Source organism: Camellia sinensis, chromosome 6, assembly GCF_055761805.1.
Source record: "Camellia sinensis isolate YWXY chromosome 6, ASM5576180v1, whole genome shotgun sequence".
Taxonomy (NCBI): Eukaryota; Viridiplantae; Streptophyta; class Magnoliopsida; order Ericales; family Theaceae; genus Camellia; species Camellia sinensis.
Window position 1 is genome coordinate 22,300,626 of NC_138966.1, and position 17,212 is coordinate 22,317,837.

A 17,212-nucleotide genomic window follows, 5' to 3' on the forward strand; every position below is an offset into this window, starting at 1 on the left:
GACCGGTCGGATATCCCATCAGGCAAAATTTTTAAAAACAAAAGAAAAACATGTCTGTCAAAACAAAAAACTGCAGGTGTTCTGTGCAGAGTTTTGGAATCGTCGTGTGAGAACACTAACCAAACACCATACTTGAATTAAGGTGTGGAATCATGATTTGAATTCACATTTTCTTCCTTTTCTTTCAATTTGTCTCCTTTCTTTGTATGAATGCTACAACTAAAATATAATGAGCCACACTGTTTCTATTCATATTGTATGCTTGTAACTCCTTTTGTTATATTCATAAATGGATTTGTAATTCCTAATGCTCAGCTGTATATTGAAATGGAAATTTGTTACTGATCATGGTATGCAGGCCACTGAGCCAAGCTTTCGATCACAAGTGCTGTCTCAACTGGAGTTGTCATTTAAAAAAATAGTAAATTACGCTGATTTCTCTAAAGTTTGAAAAGAGGAAAAAATAATAATAACCTCGGTGGCCTAGAATTACTTATTTATTTATTTTTAATAAAAAAAGGCAAATTATTATTTAGAGCAACTACAACTACACTCTCTACTTTTCACTAGTTAAAGTACAAAAAAAAAGACACTCTTTATTTTACTTAATTACTTTAGCTACTGTGTTCTCCAACCAAACTCTTTATTTTAGCTAATCATTTAAACTAGGACAAATTACACTAACAGTCCCTATAGTTTGGGACTCGTGTCACTTTGGTCCCTGACTTTTCAATTGTGATATATTTGACCCTGAATTTTAAATCTTGTTCCAAATAAGGACAATTGAAGATACCATTGTTTAATTTTAAGGGTAAAATCGTCAATTTAATAAAATATAAACTAATTTGACAAAAATAAATGTCAAAAAAATATTTTAAATTTTTTAAAAATTATTTTTATCCACCAATGATAAACTCATGTAAAATTGATAAAAATTAATAAAAATTACATGATTAATTTTTAAAAATTAATTTTATATGATCATCATCCAAACATATAATAAAAATTAATTTGGTAAAAAAATAAATAAATGTCTAAAAAATTTATCAATTTTATATAATTTTATTTTTAGTGGGTAGAAATAATTTTTAAAAATTCAAAAATATTTGTTTGACATTTATTTTGTCAAATTAGTTTATATTTTATTAAATTGACGATTTTTCCCTTAAAAAATCTAATGATATCTTCAATTGTCCTTATTTGGAACAAGATTCAAAATTTATGATCAAATGTGTCACAAATGAAAAATCAAGGACCAAAGTGACACAAACCCCAAACTATAGGGACTATTAGTGTAATTCACCCTTTAAACTAACTTAATTAATTTTTAAAATAAAAAAATATTAATTGTTGATATTTTACTAATATAAATTTGTAATAATATTAAATTTGCCCATACAAAACTTGTAGAATGGGGAGTTAAAAAATACAAAATACAAAATAAGTTACTCCGTAATTCATCAAACAGAATTGAAAGAATATATAAAATTGTTACATACACACACATATATATATATTATATAAAATCCCAAATCCAAGACATAAATATATAAAAATCTAAAATATATACATACATAATTATTTTGAGAGCCTATAGGGCTCTTCAATTATAGCCACCAAAAAAATAAAGTGATAAAATAATTAGTCCAATAACTTAGAACTCAAAATTAAATTTACATTGATTAAAATACCTAACAAATCTAACTATCCCTTAGAGATACTCTCATATAAGTTAGTTGGCTACGCAACGTGCGGTAACCATCCGACACATATCGTTGTAAACAAAAAAACATAAGTTACAAAATAAGGAGGTTGGAAATATGTTACTAGAGTTCCTTGTTGATAAAAAATAACTTTAGCCTCCGTTTAGACAGTGGGTTGATTTTTAAATTTTTTGGTTTTTTAACTATTTTAATCTGGAATTAAAAAGCTTGATTTATGAAGGACTTTTTGACTTTTTGACATTTTTGAGTTTTTTTATGAGAGAGGAGTGTAATGATTATTGATTAGATTTGATATTTTATTTTTTGTGATTAAAATAATCTATTTTATTTTTTGTGTTTATTTTAGCCCCTAAACCACCAAAACCAACTTCCCAAAAGCAAGCTTGTTCTTGTTCACTGCCATTTTTACCTCTCGATAGATATGGTAGGCCTAGTTTTTTATTAACTTGATATATATTGTTGAAATCATATATATATTATTAAAAATAATATTTTTCTTATGTTTAGATAGCACATTATAACAATTTTTTTTTTTTTTTTTTTAAGGAACCATGACAGCATATATTTTCTTAGTTATAAAATTTTACATAAATTCAAACATAATTTAAATTATAGTAATTTACCTATTTTATATAGATTCTATTTGACAAATATTTTTTTTCCATATATTTTTCATGGTAAATTGAGATAATTCACAAATCCAATACCAATTTTGCGTTTTACATTTTCTTCTTAATTATTTCAAGGGTATTAAGATTTTTTTAAATACTAAATTGTCTTCTTTTTTTTCTTCTTATTTTTTAGTGTATTATTCTACACCTAATACTAATTCTATATTATTCTATATTATGAATTTGTCATTTAAATTTTATAGTGATTTTATATATGAAATTATACTTCATTTCCTACATTAAATTATATAATCACAACTTACATGAGAAAAAACCTGCACAGCAATGATATTTTTGAAAAACTTCTAAAGTTTGAATATACTACTTGAGTTACTTTTTCAATTGTTGAACAATAAGTTCTTTTATGTTTTGACATCATATTCCAAATGGGTAATTATTTCATATACTGAAATGTATCTATTGTTTGAATTTTTTACTACTTTTTTCTTTTTGGGTTTAGATGTTATGTGATTATTTCTTGGTTAATCATTGTTGAATTTCTTTTATATAGTTGATATTTTAATATTTAAGGATAAATTACACTGACACCCCCTGAGGTTTCTGTTTAATATAGATCCTCCCTTCACATTTGAAAAGTTACACTTACCCTCTGTCAGATTAAAATGAGATATTTGTCCCTTAGCCTTTATAATATAAAATAATAAAATAATACAGATATTTTGTTCATATCATTTCAAGGGAAATAAAAATCATGTTATTTGGTTGAACTCACACAAAAAATTGAGTTTTATATATATATATATATATATTTACTGAATTTTTAAAATATTTTAAGCAATTTTTTATTTTATTTTATTTTAAATATACCTAATCTAGATATATTTAAGAAGTATAATATTTTGTGGTTTTTTTTTTTTAAATTCACCAAATACAAAAAATACAAAAAAAAAAAATTCAATACACTATCTTATTTTGTTGTATTCAATGAATTTTTTTAAAGTTTTCTGTACAAATTTTATACTTTTTAAATATATATACATGGATTAAATTGATCTAATCTAGATATAATGGTGGAAATAAAAATGAAAAATTATATTCATATATAAAAAATTATACAAAAAATATCATAAAAATGTTGTGATATTGATATTATTGTAAATATAAATCATGTTTGTGGATATTTAGTTTAAAGTGAAAGGTCACCATTAAGTTATATCATTGTGTTTGAAATTTTATATAAAAATTATGTTTGTATATCATCACTCAATAAGAATATGTTTAGATAGAATTCAATGATGGAAGGTTGTATAATGTAGTCACAATGATAAAAAAAATAAATGGTAGGAAAAATGGCAAGATGGTCATTTAAAAAAATTTTAAGGTGTGACATCAATAATCTAGGGGACAATTTGTAAAGAGATTACAAATCTCAGGGAGGATAATGCAATTTTTCAAATGTGAGAGATGGATATGTATTAAACAAAAACCTTAGGGAGTGTCAGTATAATTTACCCTTAATTTAATTAAGAGTGTTTATTTTACAATCTTATATATATATATATATATATCATATAAAATCATTATATGATCCAACTATAACATATTTATATTTAATTTTTTTAATAAATTTTATATAATTTATATTTCTACATATTTTTATTTTCTAAATGAATACAAAATAAAATTAAATAGTTAGAATTACTTTTAATTTTTTGTTAGTAATTCTTCTTTTAATGTAACTATTATTTTCAATAGCAAAATGAGTATTTATTTTATTACTTTATAATTTAATATATATCATACAAAATTATTTTATGAAAATTACATTTTTATAATACGATAGAACTAAAATTATCAAAATACACAAATAATTTAACTAAAATTAATATATATATATAACTTAGGGATGAGCAACAGATATATCGATCCGCTCAAGCCGTTTGATCCGAGTCGATCCGCCACATTTTGGACGGATGTATGATGATGAGCGGACGATTGCAGATTGATTTTTTCCAATCCCCCTAATTTTGGAAGGATGACGAATTTGAGGTTCCTTTGGCCACAACCAAACTGTCAAACCGCGAGCACCCTAATAATTTGTAAGATTTTGTGTTTCAATTTGTTTAGATATTCTATTTGTGTTTTCAATTGAAAAATAGTTTAAATATTCTGTTGAAAAAGAATTTTCAACTTGAATATATTTTTTGAATTGAAAAAAATAAATGTATTATTTATCTATATTTTTTGGCTTTTAAATCTAACTCTAAAATAATAAATAAAAAAGATAATATATGTTGATTGGTTTTTATTTTCAAAAATAAATATAGATGTAACAATACAGAGACATACAATCTCTATAACTGCTCTATTCATGGTTTTTGTGGTTTGAATTGTTTTTATATTTTAAGAACCATAGATTGTAATACTTTATGTGAATGAGACATGATGTGATTATAATATATAGATGGGGCATGTAGTGATTGTAATATTCTAAAATTTCAAACTTTTTTTCTTTGAATGAGGCATGCAGTGATTGTAATACTTTTTTAAGTCATTGACTGTAACACTTTTTTTTTTTTTTTTTGAGGAAGTGCACAAGTTGAATTATGTTGAAAATTTATAAAATTTTAAACCGCTAAACTGATTCCCATCCATCTGTCAATCCGTTAATCTGCTCAATCAGTCAAAAACTTGATATTATTTCTTATTACTTTTTCTTTACAATATTGTGGGTATAAATAGCCACTATACATATGTCACGACCCTAACCCGCCCCCGTGGGTTAAGGACGTAACCGGCCAGTAATCATGAGATTACCTACGGCCTGTAACTGATCCAAACGTATTTTAACAGAGTTAATGGGGGCCAAACGGAAGTAAAAATTTAAAACTTTGTCCACAGAGCTGTGCTTACATGGCACGTCAAAACAACCATATACATAGGCATTAATAACTCACAACAGTAAAATAGTAGCATGAGTTCTGTATAAACAGGATCATATAAGTCCAAGTCAACCCATCAAAACTATGTACAGAATTACACAAAGTCTTCGCCATCATGACAACATAAAATAGATAACAAAAGGTAAAGACAGGTCTCATGCGTGAGACACGAGGGCTAACTCCCCAAAATCTGGGTTGTTCTACACAGGCTTCACTGAGTCTGGGTCTGGACCTCTTTTGGCTCACCTACAAAGATATGAATGAGGGTGAGCGATAGCCCAGTGAATAATATCAATTACAGAATTTAAGCGACAAGACGTAGAACAACGTTTTCCAAACGGCCTAGGGCCCAATTCATATCTGTAGTTAACATATATAAGGGTAATTTAAATCAAGTAACCATAATCCCGCACACACTGGCCTTTTGCTCATTCAGCTTTACATTCATTACGAAACGGCCTTCGGCCTAGTTGATTATATCAAAACGGCCTTTGGCCCAATCATTCATTTCAAAACGGCCTTTGGCCCACTCATTCATTTCAAAACGACCTTCGGCCCACTCATTTATTTCAAAACGGCCTTTGGCCCACTCATTCATTTCAAACGGCCTTTGGTCTACTCATTCATTTCAAAACGGCCTTTGGCCTACTCATTCATTTCAAACGGCCTTTGGCCTACTCATTCATTTCAAAACGGCCTTCGGCCCACTCATTCATTTCAAAACGGCCTTTGGCCCATTCATGTTCATCGAAACGACCTTGGGTCCATTTATGCATTCATATCAGACTTACGTCCACAATCCCAATTAGCAATTCATAAAGCTTGAAAGGGAGTAAACAATTGGACATTCACAAGCATTCAAATATCGATATTACTCACAGTGATCGGCTTGTGGATTTGTCCTGGAGCTTGACCCTACACATTTCATGAATACAAAAGGGTCACTAACAGTTCAATCCGTTCTTTAATTCACATATTCCTCTTTAGGCTTATTATTACCTCATTAACTCATTTATAATGCTTAACATATGCCTAAGAGTGCTTGTAAGTGAAAGAGAACGGAAGACGGAACACAAAATGCAAAAACAGGAATTTAGAAAATAGGGTCCCCGCTCGAGCGTGGACTTACCCGCTCGAGCGGACCCTTAGGTCTGCAAAAGTACTGGTTGCCTTCAATTCCAGCTCGAGCGTGAACTCGGCCGCTCGAGCATACTGCCTGTCTACACAGCTCCCCGCTCGAGCGTCAAATTCCCCCGCTCGAGCAGGAACCATGTCTGCAAGAAAAATGCTGGGAGCTCGATTTCTCCGCTCGAGCGGCACTTCCCCCACTCGAGCGGAAGTCAAAATTCTGGAAATTCCAGATTGTGTTCTTGAGCTTCAATTCAATTTCCCAGCCACCATTCTTGCATGCAAAGGCTCAAATCTCAAATATAACCATACTAACATGGTTCCCTTGCAAGATTATAACATTATGAAGTTCAATTTCTTGATTTACCTACATGCATGTCCCAAAACATGACAAACGCATCACCAATATAACAAATTCATGCATTCAAGCTCATATCTTTAATTATTCGAACATGCAAGGCCATCTTGACTTCATTTCCATTTCAAAGATGCAAATGATGCCAAAACTCAACAAAACCAAGCTTGCATGCATGATCAAACTTCAATTTTTGCTTAATTGACTTGATACATGCCAGATTATGCAACTTATGGCAATTCAACAGAAGTTTTATGCATGCATGGTCATATCTCATCAAGACCAATGTAAATCATACTCTTAATCCCAAGAAAAATACTTGAGCTCACAAGATTACACATTCAATTCATGAATTCAAGAGTCAATGGCTTACCTAGAAGCTTAATCCTCACAATTTAAGGTAAGTTCTTGAGCTAGCCTCCAAGATCACCAAGCTTTAGGACCAAAATCTCAAGTTCCTTCACCCTCTCTCAAGTCTAAGAGCTAGCCTCCAAGTTCTTGAGCTAGCCTCCAAGATCACCAAGTTTTTCATCAATTTTCAATTAAATTTCACCGTAGGCTCTAAAAATTATGCCAATCACAGTGGCGTAATCAATTTCGGGTTCTATGGCCGATAAGGCCCTCAATTTAATTCCCGAAGCGGATTATTCAAACAGATATTCCTACGGTAAACAGATACGAATTCAAAATCACATATTATCACATAATGGCACACAAAATCATGCTAAACACATAACCATAAACAAATTAAGGACCAATTTAGCATAATACAAAACAGGGGTATCACAACATAATTGGAATGCTAAAGTTTAGGACTACATAATTGGAATGCCAGTAGAGCATATCTCTAATCTAGGAAACATATTTACAATCAATCTATAAACAGAAGTATACCAACTTGGAATTAATTCTAAAATCTTCAACACTCCCCCTCAAGTTGGTGCGTAGATGTTGCTCATTCCCAATTTGGTGAGACCATCATGAAATGCTCGACTTGATGTAGCCAGGGACAGATTCAGGATTATGACTTTGGTGGGGCCAAAGTACGTTTAACCTATAACTAATAAAATTTGAAGTTCAATACTAATTTCTACTAACATGAAAAAAATCAATAATGTTACGATAAAATATTGAACTATATATTCCTTGTCAACATAGTTCAGTATCCAAAGATGATCATTCAATTGAGAATATTTTTTTGCCCATATTCACTTACAAAAAGTAGTAACTATTGCTACATGCATTTATTTACTAAAATTAGACATCTTCAATTGAGCTCGACGCTTTTTCATAATATCAAAAGCATGGATGATAGAGTCTACATCAAACCCTCGAGCAATGTCTTTTTCAATGTACGTAATCAAGTAACTAGCCAGAAAACCATCTTCCATCCTATTGCACAATTTAGACTTAATGAGTTTCATAGCTGAAAATGCACATTCCGATGTAGCAGTTGAAATAGGTAAAGTCAACACAAGACGGATCAATCTATCAATAAGAGGATAACTTGTTGACTTTTTTGTTTTTGCCAACATTTGACACAACTCAGAAATGGTTGACAGCTTCTGAAACTCGAGAAGTATGGAAATATCAAGCTTATAGTTTTCTAACTGATACTTCAAATGTAATTTTTCTTGCTCGAAGAAATCCATGGGATAAAATTTATTTGCAAGTTTGCAAATATCCTCAATGTTGAATGATCTATAACCATCCCTAGGATCCAAAGCAGAGCTAAGAACAAGCAATTCCATTACATCTTCCTCAAACCTATTGTTTAATTCTTGTAACTGAGAATCAACTGTAACCATAAAAATATCAACTCGAAAATGATATTCCATGGTGAGCTGATCTCTTTCAGAACAAGACCGACCTCGGCCTCCTTTATAAGGATATCAGGAATCTGTATACCATGATCATTAGAAAATAATTTAATTTTCTCCAACAATGGAACCCATCCATCTTCTCTAAATTTTTGAATAAGTATCTTCGTTGTAGACACCAAATGCATTGCATTTAATATATCTTGAGATTTACTTTGCAAAGCTTGGCAAAGATCATCAGTAATCTCCATGATATCCCTCATAAGATATAAGATGAAGGCAAACTTAAAAGATGTAATGGAATCATAAACTCCATCTGCCTCAGCTCGTTGATTCGATATGCTTCTATCATTAATTATGTTTCTTAGGACTGCACAAGTAGCACTGAACATGTTTATCAAACTACAAATGGAACCCAAATGAGAACCCCATCGAGTATCTCTAGCTCGTTTCAATGTTCCAATCTGATTTTTTTCCTTTACCAGTCTCGAATTCATCATCAATGGCAAGCTTTTCAGCAATATCTGCAGCCTGAGCAACTCTTAATTGATCATGGCTTTTGCAAGATGAGCCAACTATATTAATTGCTCGAGTCAAGTAAGAGAAAAATTGATTGATAGATATAACTTGTTTAGATGCTCTTACTAAAGCCAATTGGAGCCGATGAGCAAAGCAATGAACATAATATGCGAACGGACACTCATCACAAAATAGAACCCACAACCCAGTCCATTCTCCAGACATGTTACTGGCACCATCATATCCCTAACCACGAATATTTTGCACACTAAGGTTATGACGAGAAAAGACAATACAAATTTCTTCTTTTAAAGTTGCCAACGTGGTATCTAACACATGAACAATGTCAAAGAAACGCTCTTTTATAAAACGATATTTATCAACAAATCTCAAAATAATTGCCATTTGCTCTCTTTTCAATTCATCTTCAGATTTATCAACTAGAATGCAAAAATTCCTATCATTAATCTCCTCACGAATAAATTTTTGTATCTTATCAGAGAAAATACTAAGAATCTGCTTTTGAATCCCATGGGAATGATAGGAAGCATTTTGAGGAGCATTTTCCAAAACCACTGCTGCCACATCCTCATTATAAGAAGCCAAGAGCTTTATCAACTCAATAACATTCCCTCGGTTGTTAGATTCGTGGCGTTCATCACGACCTCTAAAAGCGTAAGCTTGGAATGTTAACCATTTAATCGCATCTATCAAGGTCTTCAATCGTAAACGATTTCTAGCAATTTGTATGGAAGTTTGTTTTTCAACAATTGCCTCAATATGTTGTGCTTGATTTGTTAAATCACAACAACATTTGACAGCAACTCTATGCAACGAGTTAGGATCCTTGCCCATATGCGATAACAAAGGACAATTCTTCCCTTCATTGACTTTCTTCCAAGAAGAAAATCCCTCGACTGTAAAAGCACTAGATCCAGGGCGTCCAGTTGGCTTAGTAAAAAGAAAACATGGAAGGCAAAACGCACGATTTTTTGTTAGAGAGTATTCCAACCAATCCGGAAATAACTTGTACCAAGAATCTAAAAAACGATGCCCATTCTTATTGGTTTCAAAAGGTTGATTGTTCGAAGCCTTGGGTTAATATGGCCTGGATTTGATATAAGCACGTCTGATCTCATCACGTTCAGATACCAGGTAATCCCATATTTGTTGACGTAACCCTGGATCCCTCACCAAAGAAGATGTATCAACATCTTTAGATTCGACTCTTGGAAGTTTAGAAGGACGTTGTTCCAGAGGAGTTGAAGTTTTAACATTATTGATGGAACTTTGAACGATATTTTCAGAACCTCTTTTCTTAAAGAAGGAATTAATTTTTTTGTTCGCCATGATTAACTTAACTTTCAATAATTATCATTCAACAACCTGAAAGCAATTAATTTGAGAATAATAATTATTATTATTGCACTCTATTTTTAATGTAAATAGACTCTAAAAAAAACTTTCAGAATCTTATATAATATAATCCTATCCTATTCCTAAAAGTCATAAAATATATGACAACACAAAATAACATTTAGATTTTTATCCAAATTCTTAGAGGAAATCAACAAATCGTAACCTAAAAGCCTATTCAATTATCAAGAAATCACACAGTACCTACCAATTACAATAAATCATAGTATTAAAAAAACAAATTCACAATATTTAGTTAATAATTGTACTAATAACAATTATCAGACTTTCATCGCACCAATAACAAATTAAAAGCAAAATAATCACATTATTCATTCTAAAATCACAATCAATCATAGATTCATAATATTCAATCTAAAAGCAAAATAATCACATCACATTGAAGCTAAAGGGATATTAGATAACTTACCAGATTCATAACTCTTCGTTTGTGAATATCAGATAACTTATGCCCCCACAAATTATTTTATCTGATGATATCCTTTCAAATTCATAACTTATTTTTTTGTCAAACCACAGTGCAATTCCTTACTCTTCGTTTGTGAATATCAGATAATTTCATCTTATTCGAAGGGATATGCACGTATCCCTCGTCTCTTTACGCCTCTTTCTTTCGCAGAACAGATCAATTGTTTTCTTTACTTTATTTTAATCTTAGTGCTTTGTTTAAAGCTTCTCCAACAAGCCTTATAGTTTATATATATATGTAAAAGTTTCATATTTTACACTTTGACCCACTAAAGTTTCTAAAATTTTGCTTTCATCTTGACCTAATTTAAAAAATACATATACATGAAATTTAAAATAGATTATTATATATGTTAAATAATTCAAAAAAACAAAAATTCCAAATAGTTTAAAAAATTGGAGGGGCTACTCTATATAATTTTGAAATTATCTAAAAAAAAATTGGGGGGTGCGAAGTCCTACAATTTTAAATTATTTTAAAATTTCTAGTATAATATATGATATTTTTCAAATTTTTGGGGGGGCGGATTCTTGGATACAGCCTTAGTAAGTAGGTTAGCAAGTTGTTCTTGAGACGAGACATGTGGTGTCATAATGATCCTTGCTTCTAGTTTCTCCTTAATGAAATGCCTATCAACTTCCACATGCTTAATTCAAACGTGTTGAATTGGATTGTGGGCAATATCGCAAGTTGCCTTGTTATCACAATATAGCTTCATTAAGCTGTCATGTGTAATATTCAGATCTTCTAATAAGCTACGTATCCATAATAATTCACATACTGCCTTAGTGACACGACAAAAACCCGCCCCTATGGGTTTAGCACTGTAACCAGCCAGTAATCCGAGATTACCGAAGGCCTGCTTAACAGTAAAACAGTAATACAGAGTACAGGGGCTGGCGGAAGCCAAAACAGTAATTAAAAGATGTCCAATGAGCTGTGACAGTCTGTATGCCAAAAAGACTTCTCATACATTTTCACATTCGAAACAAAATAGTATGTATATACATCATAAACACGTATTCAGGTTAGGGACCAAATCCCTACCATAACAGTACAGTACAGGTACACATATCATTCAGTCTATATAGTGTTACAAAACCAGATACAAAAAGGGAGAAAACTAAAACACCCCAAAAAGCCCTAGCTTGAAGGACTTGGAATCTCGCAGCGAGGCACGGTGGTTGGCTTTGACAAAACGGGAGCTTAGCCCGACGCTCCTAGCAACGGTCTGGTGCTTACGCACCTACATATATATATGAGTAGTGAGCTAAAGCCCAGTGAATAGCATATGCGTAAAGAGGTTAAGAATGAATGTCCTTTCAGTATTTAAAACAGTCGTTTATCAGTAAATCAGTCATTCAGTTTGTGGCTCATATTTCATGCCATAATAGTCAATCAAAATTTATAATAGTCATATGTGGTACATCCAATAGCAAAACAGTACAATAGGTCTTAACAGACCGAACAGTCAATTGATGGCCATCATATCAATAAACAGTAGTGGTTCCAACATGGGAACCGACAGAGATCTCTGTAACAGTAGCAGTACAGTGCAGTATCAGCAAATTGCTATGGATGCCATGAATACAGTTCACAAATAGGACAAACATTCATTCAGTAAGAAATATCATTTCAAAAAGCAGTACAGTTGTTCATTCAGAAAATATTCATGATTGAACATATCTTTATAACATTGTTACTCACAGAGCACTGGGCTATAAGTAGCTAGAGCGTCCCCGAATACCAACTCTACACAGTTACAGAACGAACACACACTAAGCTATACAGTTGGGGAAATAATAACTTAATCCCTAATTTGCCTCGGTGTGGTTCTACATCAATATCCTCATTAAGATGCCTTAAACTAGGCCTAGGAGTGCCTAGGATGGAATGAGGATGCAAAGATGCACTTTAAAACACTTTTCAAAATTTTCAGAAAATAGGGGTCTCGCTCAAGCATGGCTTCCTACGCTCGAACGGACATGCAGACAAAGGAGCTCTGCTCGAGCGTGACTTCCATCGCTCGAGCGGACTGTAAGCTACAGTAAAAATACTGGATGCACAAAAATCACGCTCGACAAGCGCTCGATCCACGCTCGAGCGTGAGACACAAGTCCTCGCTCGAGCGTGAACTCTCTCGCTCGAGCGGACTGTAAACACATGCAAAGTACTGGATACACGCATTTCACGCTCGAGCGCCACTTTCCTCGCTCGAGCGGACTGCATGAACACAAGGCGTACGCTCAAGCGTAGAGTTTCCCGCTCGAGCGTGAGTCCAAAATCTGGAATTTCCAGATTTGAACCTCAAGCTCAAAACCAACTTTAAATGTATCAAATTCGATCATTTTGGGCTAATTTTCTGGAAAACACTTGTAAACTCATAATATGACATGTTTCAAAGATCAATTTGAAAAATCAAAGCCCAAAGGTAGTTCAATTAAACACAAATTCGTTTAAAACTTCAAGAACATGATCAAACATAACATGCATGTGTTCTAATGAGTTCAAAGCTTCTAATGCATGCTCCAATGAGCCAATTCCCTCAAAAACAAGATGATTTCATGATCTAAAATCAAGATATGGACATGCATGTAACAAATTCCATGAAAACAACTTCAAAACCTCAATATAAGAGCATGCATGCATGATTTAGCTCTCAATTCAACATTGTAAACCAATTCTAGACTTAGATGACTAAATTACCATGAGCCATGCAAGAATTAACTTAAATTCACAACCAAGAAGGTAAATGTTCTACCTTAGGTCTAGAATGCAAGATATACAAGCTCAAATTGCACAATTAGCCTTCAATTCTTCTAGTTTCCAAGCCAATTCTCAAATGAAGCTAGGTTTCTCCTCTCTCACTCTTTCTCTCGATTTGGTCTCTCAAGGATGAACAAGAATGAGATGCAAGACTAAGCTTTCAACAATATTGGTGAAGTGGCCCACTAGATGGCATGTTAGTAAATAAAGTCAACTTATGTAATTTAACATTATTAAAACCAATTTAATTATACCAAACCACATTTCAATTAAACATGCCGTAAAATCACATAAATTCTAATTAGCACATATCACCAATCAATTTCGGATTCGGCCACCGATAAGGCCTTCAGTTTGCAGTTTAAAACATAATACATGAACAGATCATTTAACAGTCAACACAGATAGAAATGCATTTAAACTAATACCATCAATCAATCAATTCAGAATTTCAGTCTAATCAATCACTTATCATGTTCAGTCACAGTTTAGCAAAAATTAGTAGTGAGGGTTGTCACACTTAGTCATTCATTTGAGCTCAGATTCAGTACTAGATAGAGCAACTACAGCTTGCTTCTTACTTCGATAAGTGACCAGATTTCCTCCTACAAAAGTGAAATATCCTGTTGTAGACCACCTATCTTTGATTGATCTAGCCCAATCTGCATCGGTGTAGCCTTGGATATCTAGATCATTCCCCTTTTTAAACATAATCCCTTTACCTGGAGATGACTTTAAGTAGAACATTCTGGTAACTGCATTCATATATTCTTCGCTTGGAGAATGCATGAATTGGCTCACGGTATTTAGTGCATATGCCAAGTCAGGTCTATTAAGATACATTAGTCTCCCAACTAATCTTTGATATCTCTCCTTGTTTGTCTGAACTTGATCCGGATGATGCCTAACTTCAAGTTTTCTTCCATAAGAGTGCTAACTGGACTACATGCTGTCATACCAGTCTCATCTAGTAAATCTAAGGCATATTTTCGTTGAGATAGAAAAATTCCTTCCTTTGATCTTGACACTTCAATACCAAGGCAGTATTTCAATGGACCCAGGTCCTTCATCTCAAATTCTCGAGCTAAGTGATTTTGCAATGCATTCCTTTCTTTTGAATCATTTCCCGTCACTATCATATTATCAACGTACACAATGAGACAAGTGATCATTCCTCTATTATATTTTACAAAAAGAGTATGATCTGAGTTACTCTGCTTGTATCCAAAATCTTCCATTGACTTTGTAAACCTTCCAAACCATGCTTTTAGAGATTGCTTCAGACCGCATAAAGCCTTTTTTCAATTTGCAGACATGTTTTCCATCTTCTAACTGCATATTACATCCGGGGGGCAACTCCATGTATACTTTTTCTTGAAGGTCTCCATGCAAAAAAACATTTTTCACATCAAACTGGTGCAGTGGCCAATCAAGATTCGCTGCCAAGGATATAAGAATACGGGCAGTATTGATTTTTGCTACTAGTGGGAATGTCTCCATGTAGTCAATTCCATAAGTTTGAGTGTATCCCATGGCGACTAATCTAGCTTTGAATTGTTCAATGGTTCCATCTGCATTGTATTTGACTGTGAAAACCCACATACATCCAATAGGTTTCTTTCCTTCAAGCAGCTCAACAACTTCCCAATTTGAGTTCTTTTGAAGTGATTTCATTTCTTCATCCATAGCTTCCTTCCACCTAGGATCTCCCAGAGCTTCCTGCATGTTAGTAGGAATAGATACAGCAGATAATTGATTCGCGAATGACTCACTTGCCTTTGATAGTCTATGGTAGAATACATAGTTGCTTATGGGATACTTAGGATTGGAACTAAGAACAGGTTCATAGTTAACTCTAGGTATACCTCTAGTGGCTCGATTAGGTAGTACTTTTGGAAAGAATTGAGATTCAGAATGTACCTGGGGTTGTACCTGGGGTTCGGGAGAGGAATGGACCTCTGAAGACCATTGGTTAGATGGTACTTGAAGTGGAGTCGCTTCTATCTGATTCTGATTATTTTCCCCATTCAAACGGACGTCCGGTTGGTTAAGAACAAGTTGCTTACGCAACCCAGTTGCCTCCTCTGGACAATCACCACTTTTATCCAACCCATTTTTATACAAAACTTCACCACCACTTGTATCTGAATGGTCCAAAGAAGGATTTAGATTTAGAGGTTGTAATTTATTTCGTCTCTCCTCCTGAATTGAAGACTCTGGTATAGTATAGTACATGTCATGTTCATGAAAGACAACGTCAAGGGTGACATACAGTTTCCGTGATGGGGGATGATAGCAGTGGTAGCCTTTCCGTAATGGGGAACATGCTGACTATCACAAGTCATATGATCTGTAACACCAGAATCAATTATCCATGTACTATTACTATTATCTGATACAGAAGTATAAAAAAACCTTACCAATGTTACCTGAAGTAGCAATCAAGGAAGAAGCTTCCGCAACATCTTTGGATGGCTTGGTCACGGTAACAGAGGCTTGGTGATTGCGTTTGTGCGGTACCTTTGTTGGATCCCACCAATCTGGATAGCCAATTAAGTCATAACACCGTGCTTTTGTATGGCCTGTTTCACCATAATGAGTGCACACACGTTCGAGTTTGGCAGCACCTATTTCGTAACTGCCCTTCTGAGATTGTGCTTGGTCAGAATCATTCTTTTGAGAAGAGTGTCGAGGTGGCGACTTAGCGCTTTGAGCCATTAGAGCGGAAGACTCAAGATTATCGAGTTCAACATTTAAGGTAGCTCGGCGCACAGCATCTCGACGGACATAGGCATAGATGTCGTTGAGATCCATCGATGGGTCCTTCTGAAGAACCTCACATCTAATTTGGTCGAATTCTGCATCCAGGCCATTAAGAAAGATATGCATTCTCAACTGTGCAACAGATTTCTTATAGGTGACAATATCATCGAGGTCTTTCAGGATAACTTTATCACGATAATCTAATTCTTGGAAAATTTCAACAAGCTCACCGTAATAAGTTGATAAAGGTCGACCCGCTTGTTTGGTGGTGAAGGCACGCTGATTCAGTGCAAAGATTTGTGTCTCATTTGATCCATCATAGAATGCTTTGGTAAGAGCACTCCAGATTTCCCTTGCAGTACGCAGTCGCAGATAACGCTTTATTATCTCCGGCGACATGGAGGTCAGCAACCAGCCCTTGATCTTTTGATTATCTGCATACCACTTTGCATAGGTAGTCTCAGTTTCCTTCGGTGGAGCAATTGTACCCATAATATATTCAAGCTTCTCACATCTTGTGATTTGCAACTCCAATATTTGAGACCATACATCATAGTTAACTTCGGTAAGGACAACTTCGGCATGGAAGCTAGAATTTTCAGATTGAATATAGATTACCGGGGTTGATTGTTCGAGAGTAGAGGATTCGGGAGCCAT

General features: G+C 33.5%; 3 protein-coding genes across 3 annotated transcripts; all 3 read right to left on the bottom strand.

Annotated features, from left to right (window-relative positions):
* Positions 1 to 8,025: 8,025 nt before the first annotated feature.
* Positions 8,026 to 9,345, bottom strand: LOC114279900 (uncharacterized). Its single transcript, XM_028222185.2, has 3 exons — positions 9,084 to 9,345; positions 8,690 to 8,971; positions 8,026 to 8,579 (listed from the first exon to the last, which is right to left on the bottom strand). Exons 1-3 carry the CDS (start codon positions 9,343 to 9,345, stop codon positions 8,026 to 8,028), a joined length of 1,098 nt encoding a protein of 365 aa, XP_028077986.2.
* Positions 9,346 to 9,366: 21 nt separating this feature from the next.
* Positions 9,367 to 10,470, bottom strand: LOC145793210 (uncharacterized). Its single transcript, XM_082875968.1, has 2 exons — positions 10,273 to 10,470; positions 9,367 to 10,071 (listed from the first exon to the last, which is right to left on the bottom strand). Exons 1-2 carry the CDS (start codon positions 10,468 to 10,470, stop codon positions 9,367 to 9,369), a joined length of 903 nt encoding a protein of 300 aa, XP_082732094.1.
* A 4,531-nt stretch (positions 10,471 to 15,001) lies between these two features.
* Positions 15,002 to 17,212, bottom strand: LOC145793211 (uncharacterized). Its single transcript, XM_082875969.1, has 2 exons — positions 16,208 to 17,212; positions 15,002 to 16,123 (listed from the first exon to the last, which is right to left on the bottom strand). Exons 1-2 carry the CDS (start codon positions 17,210 to 17,212, stop codon positions 15,002 to 15,004), a joined length of 2,127 nt encoding a protein of 708 aa, XP_082732095.1.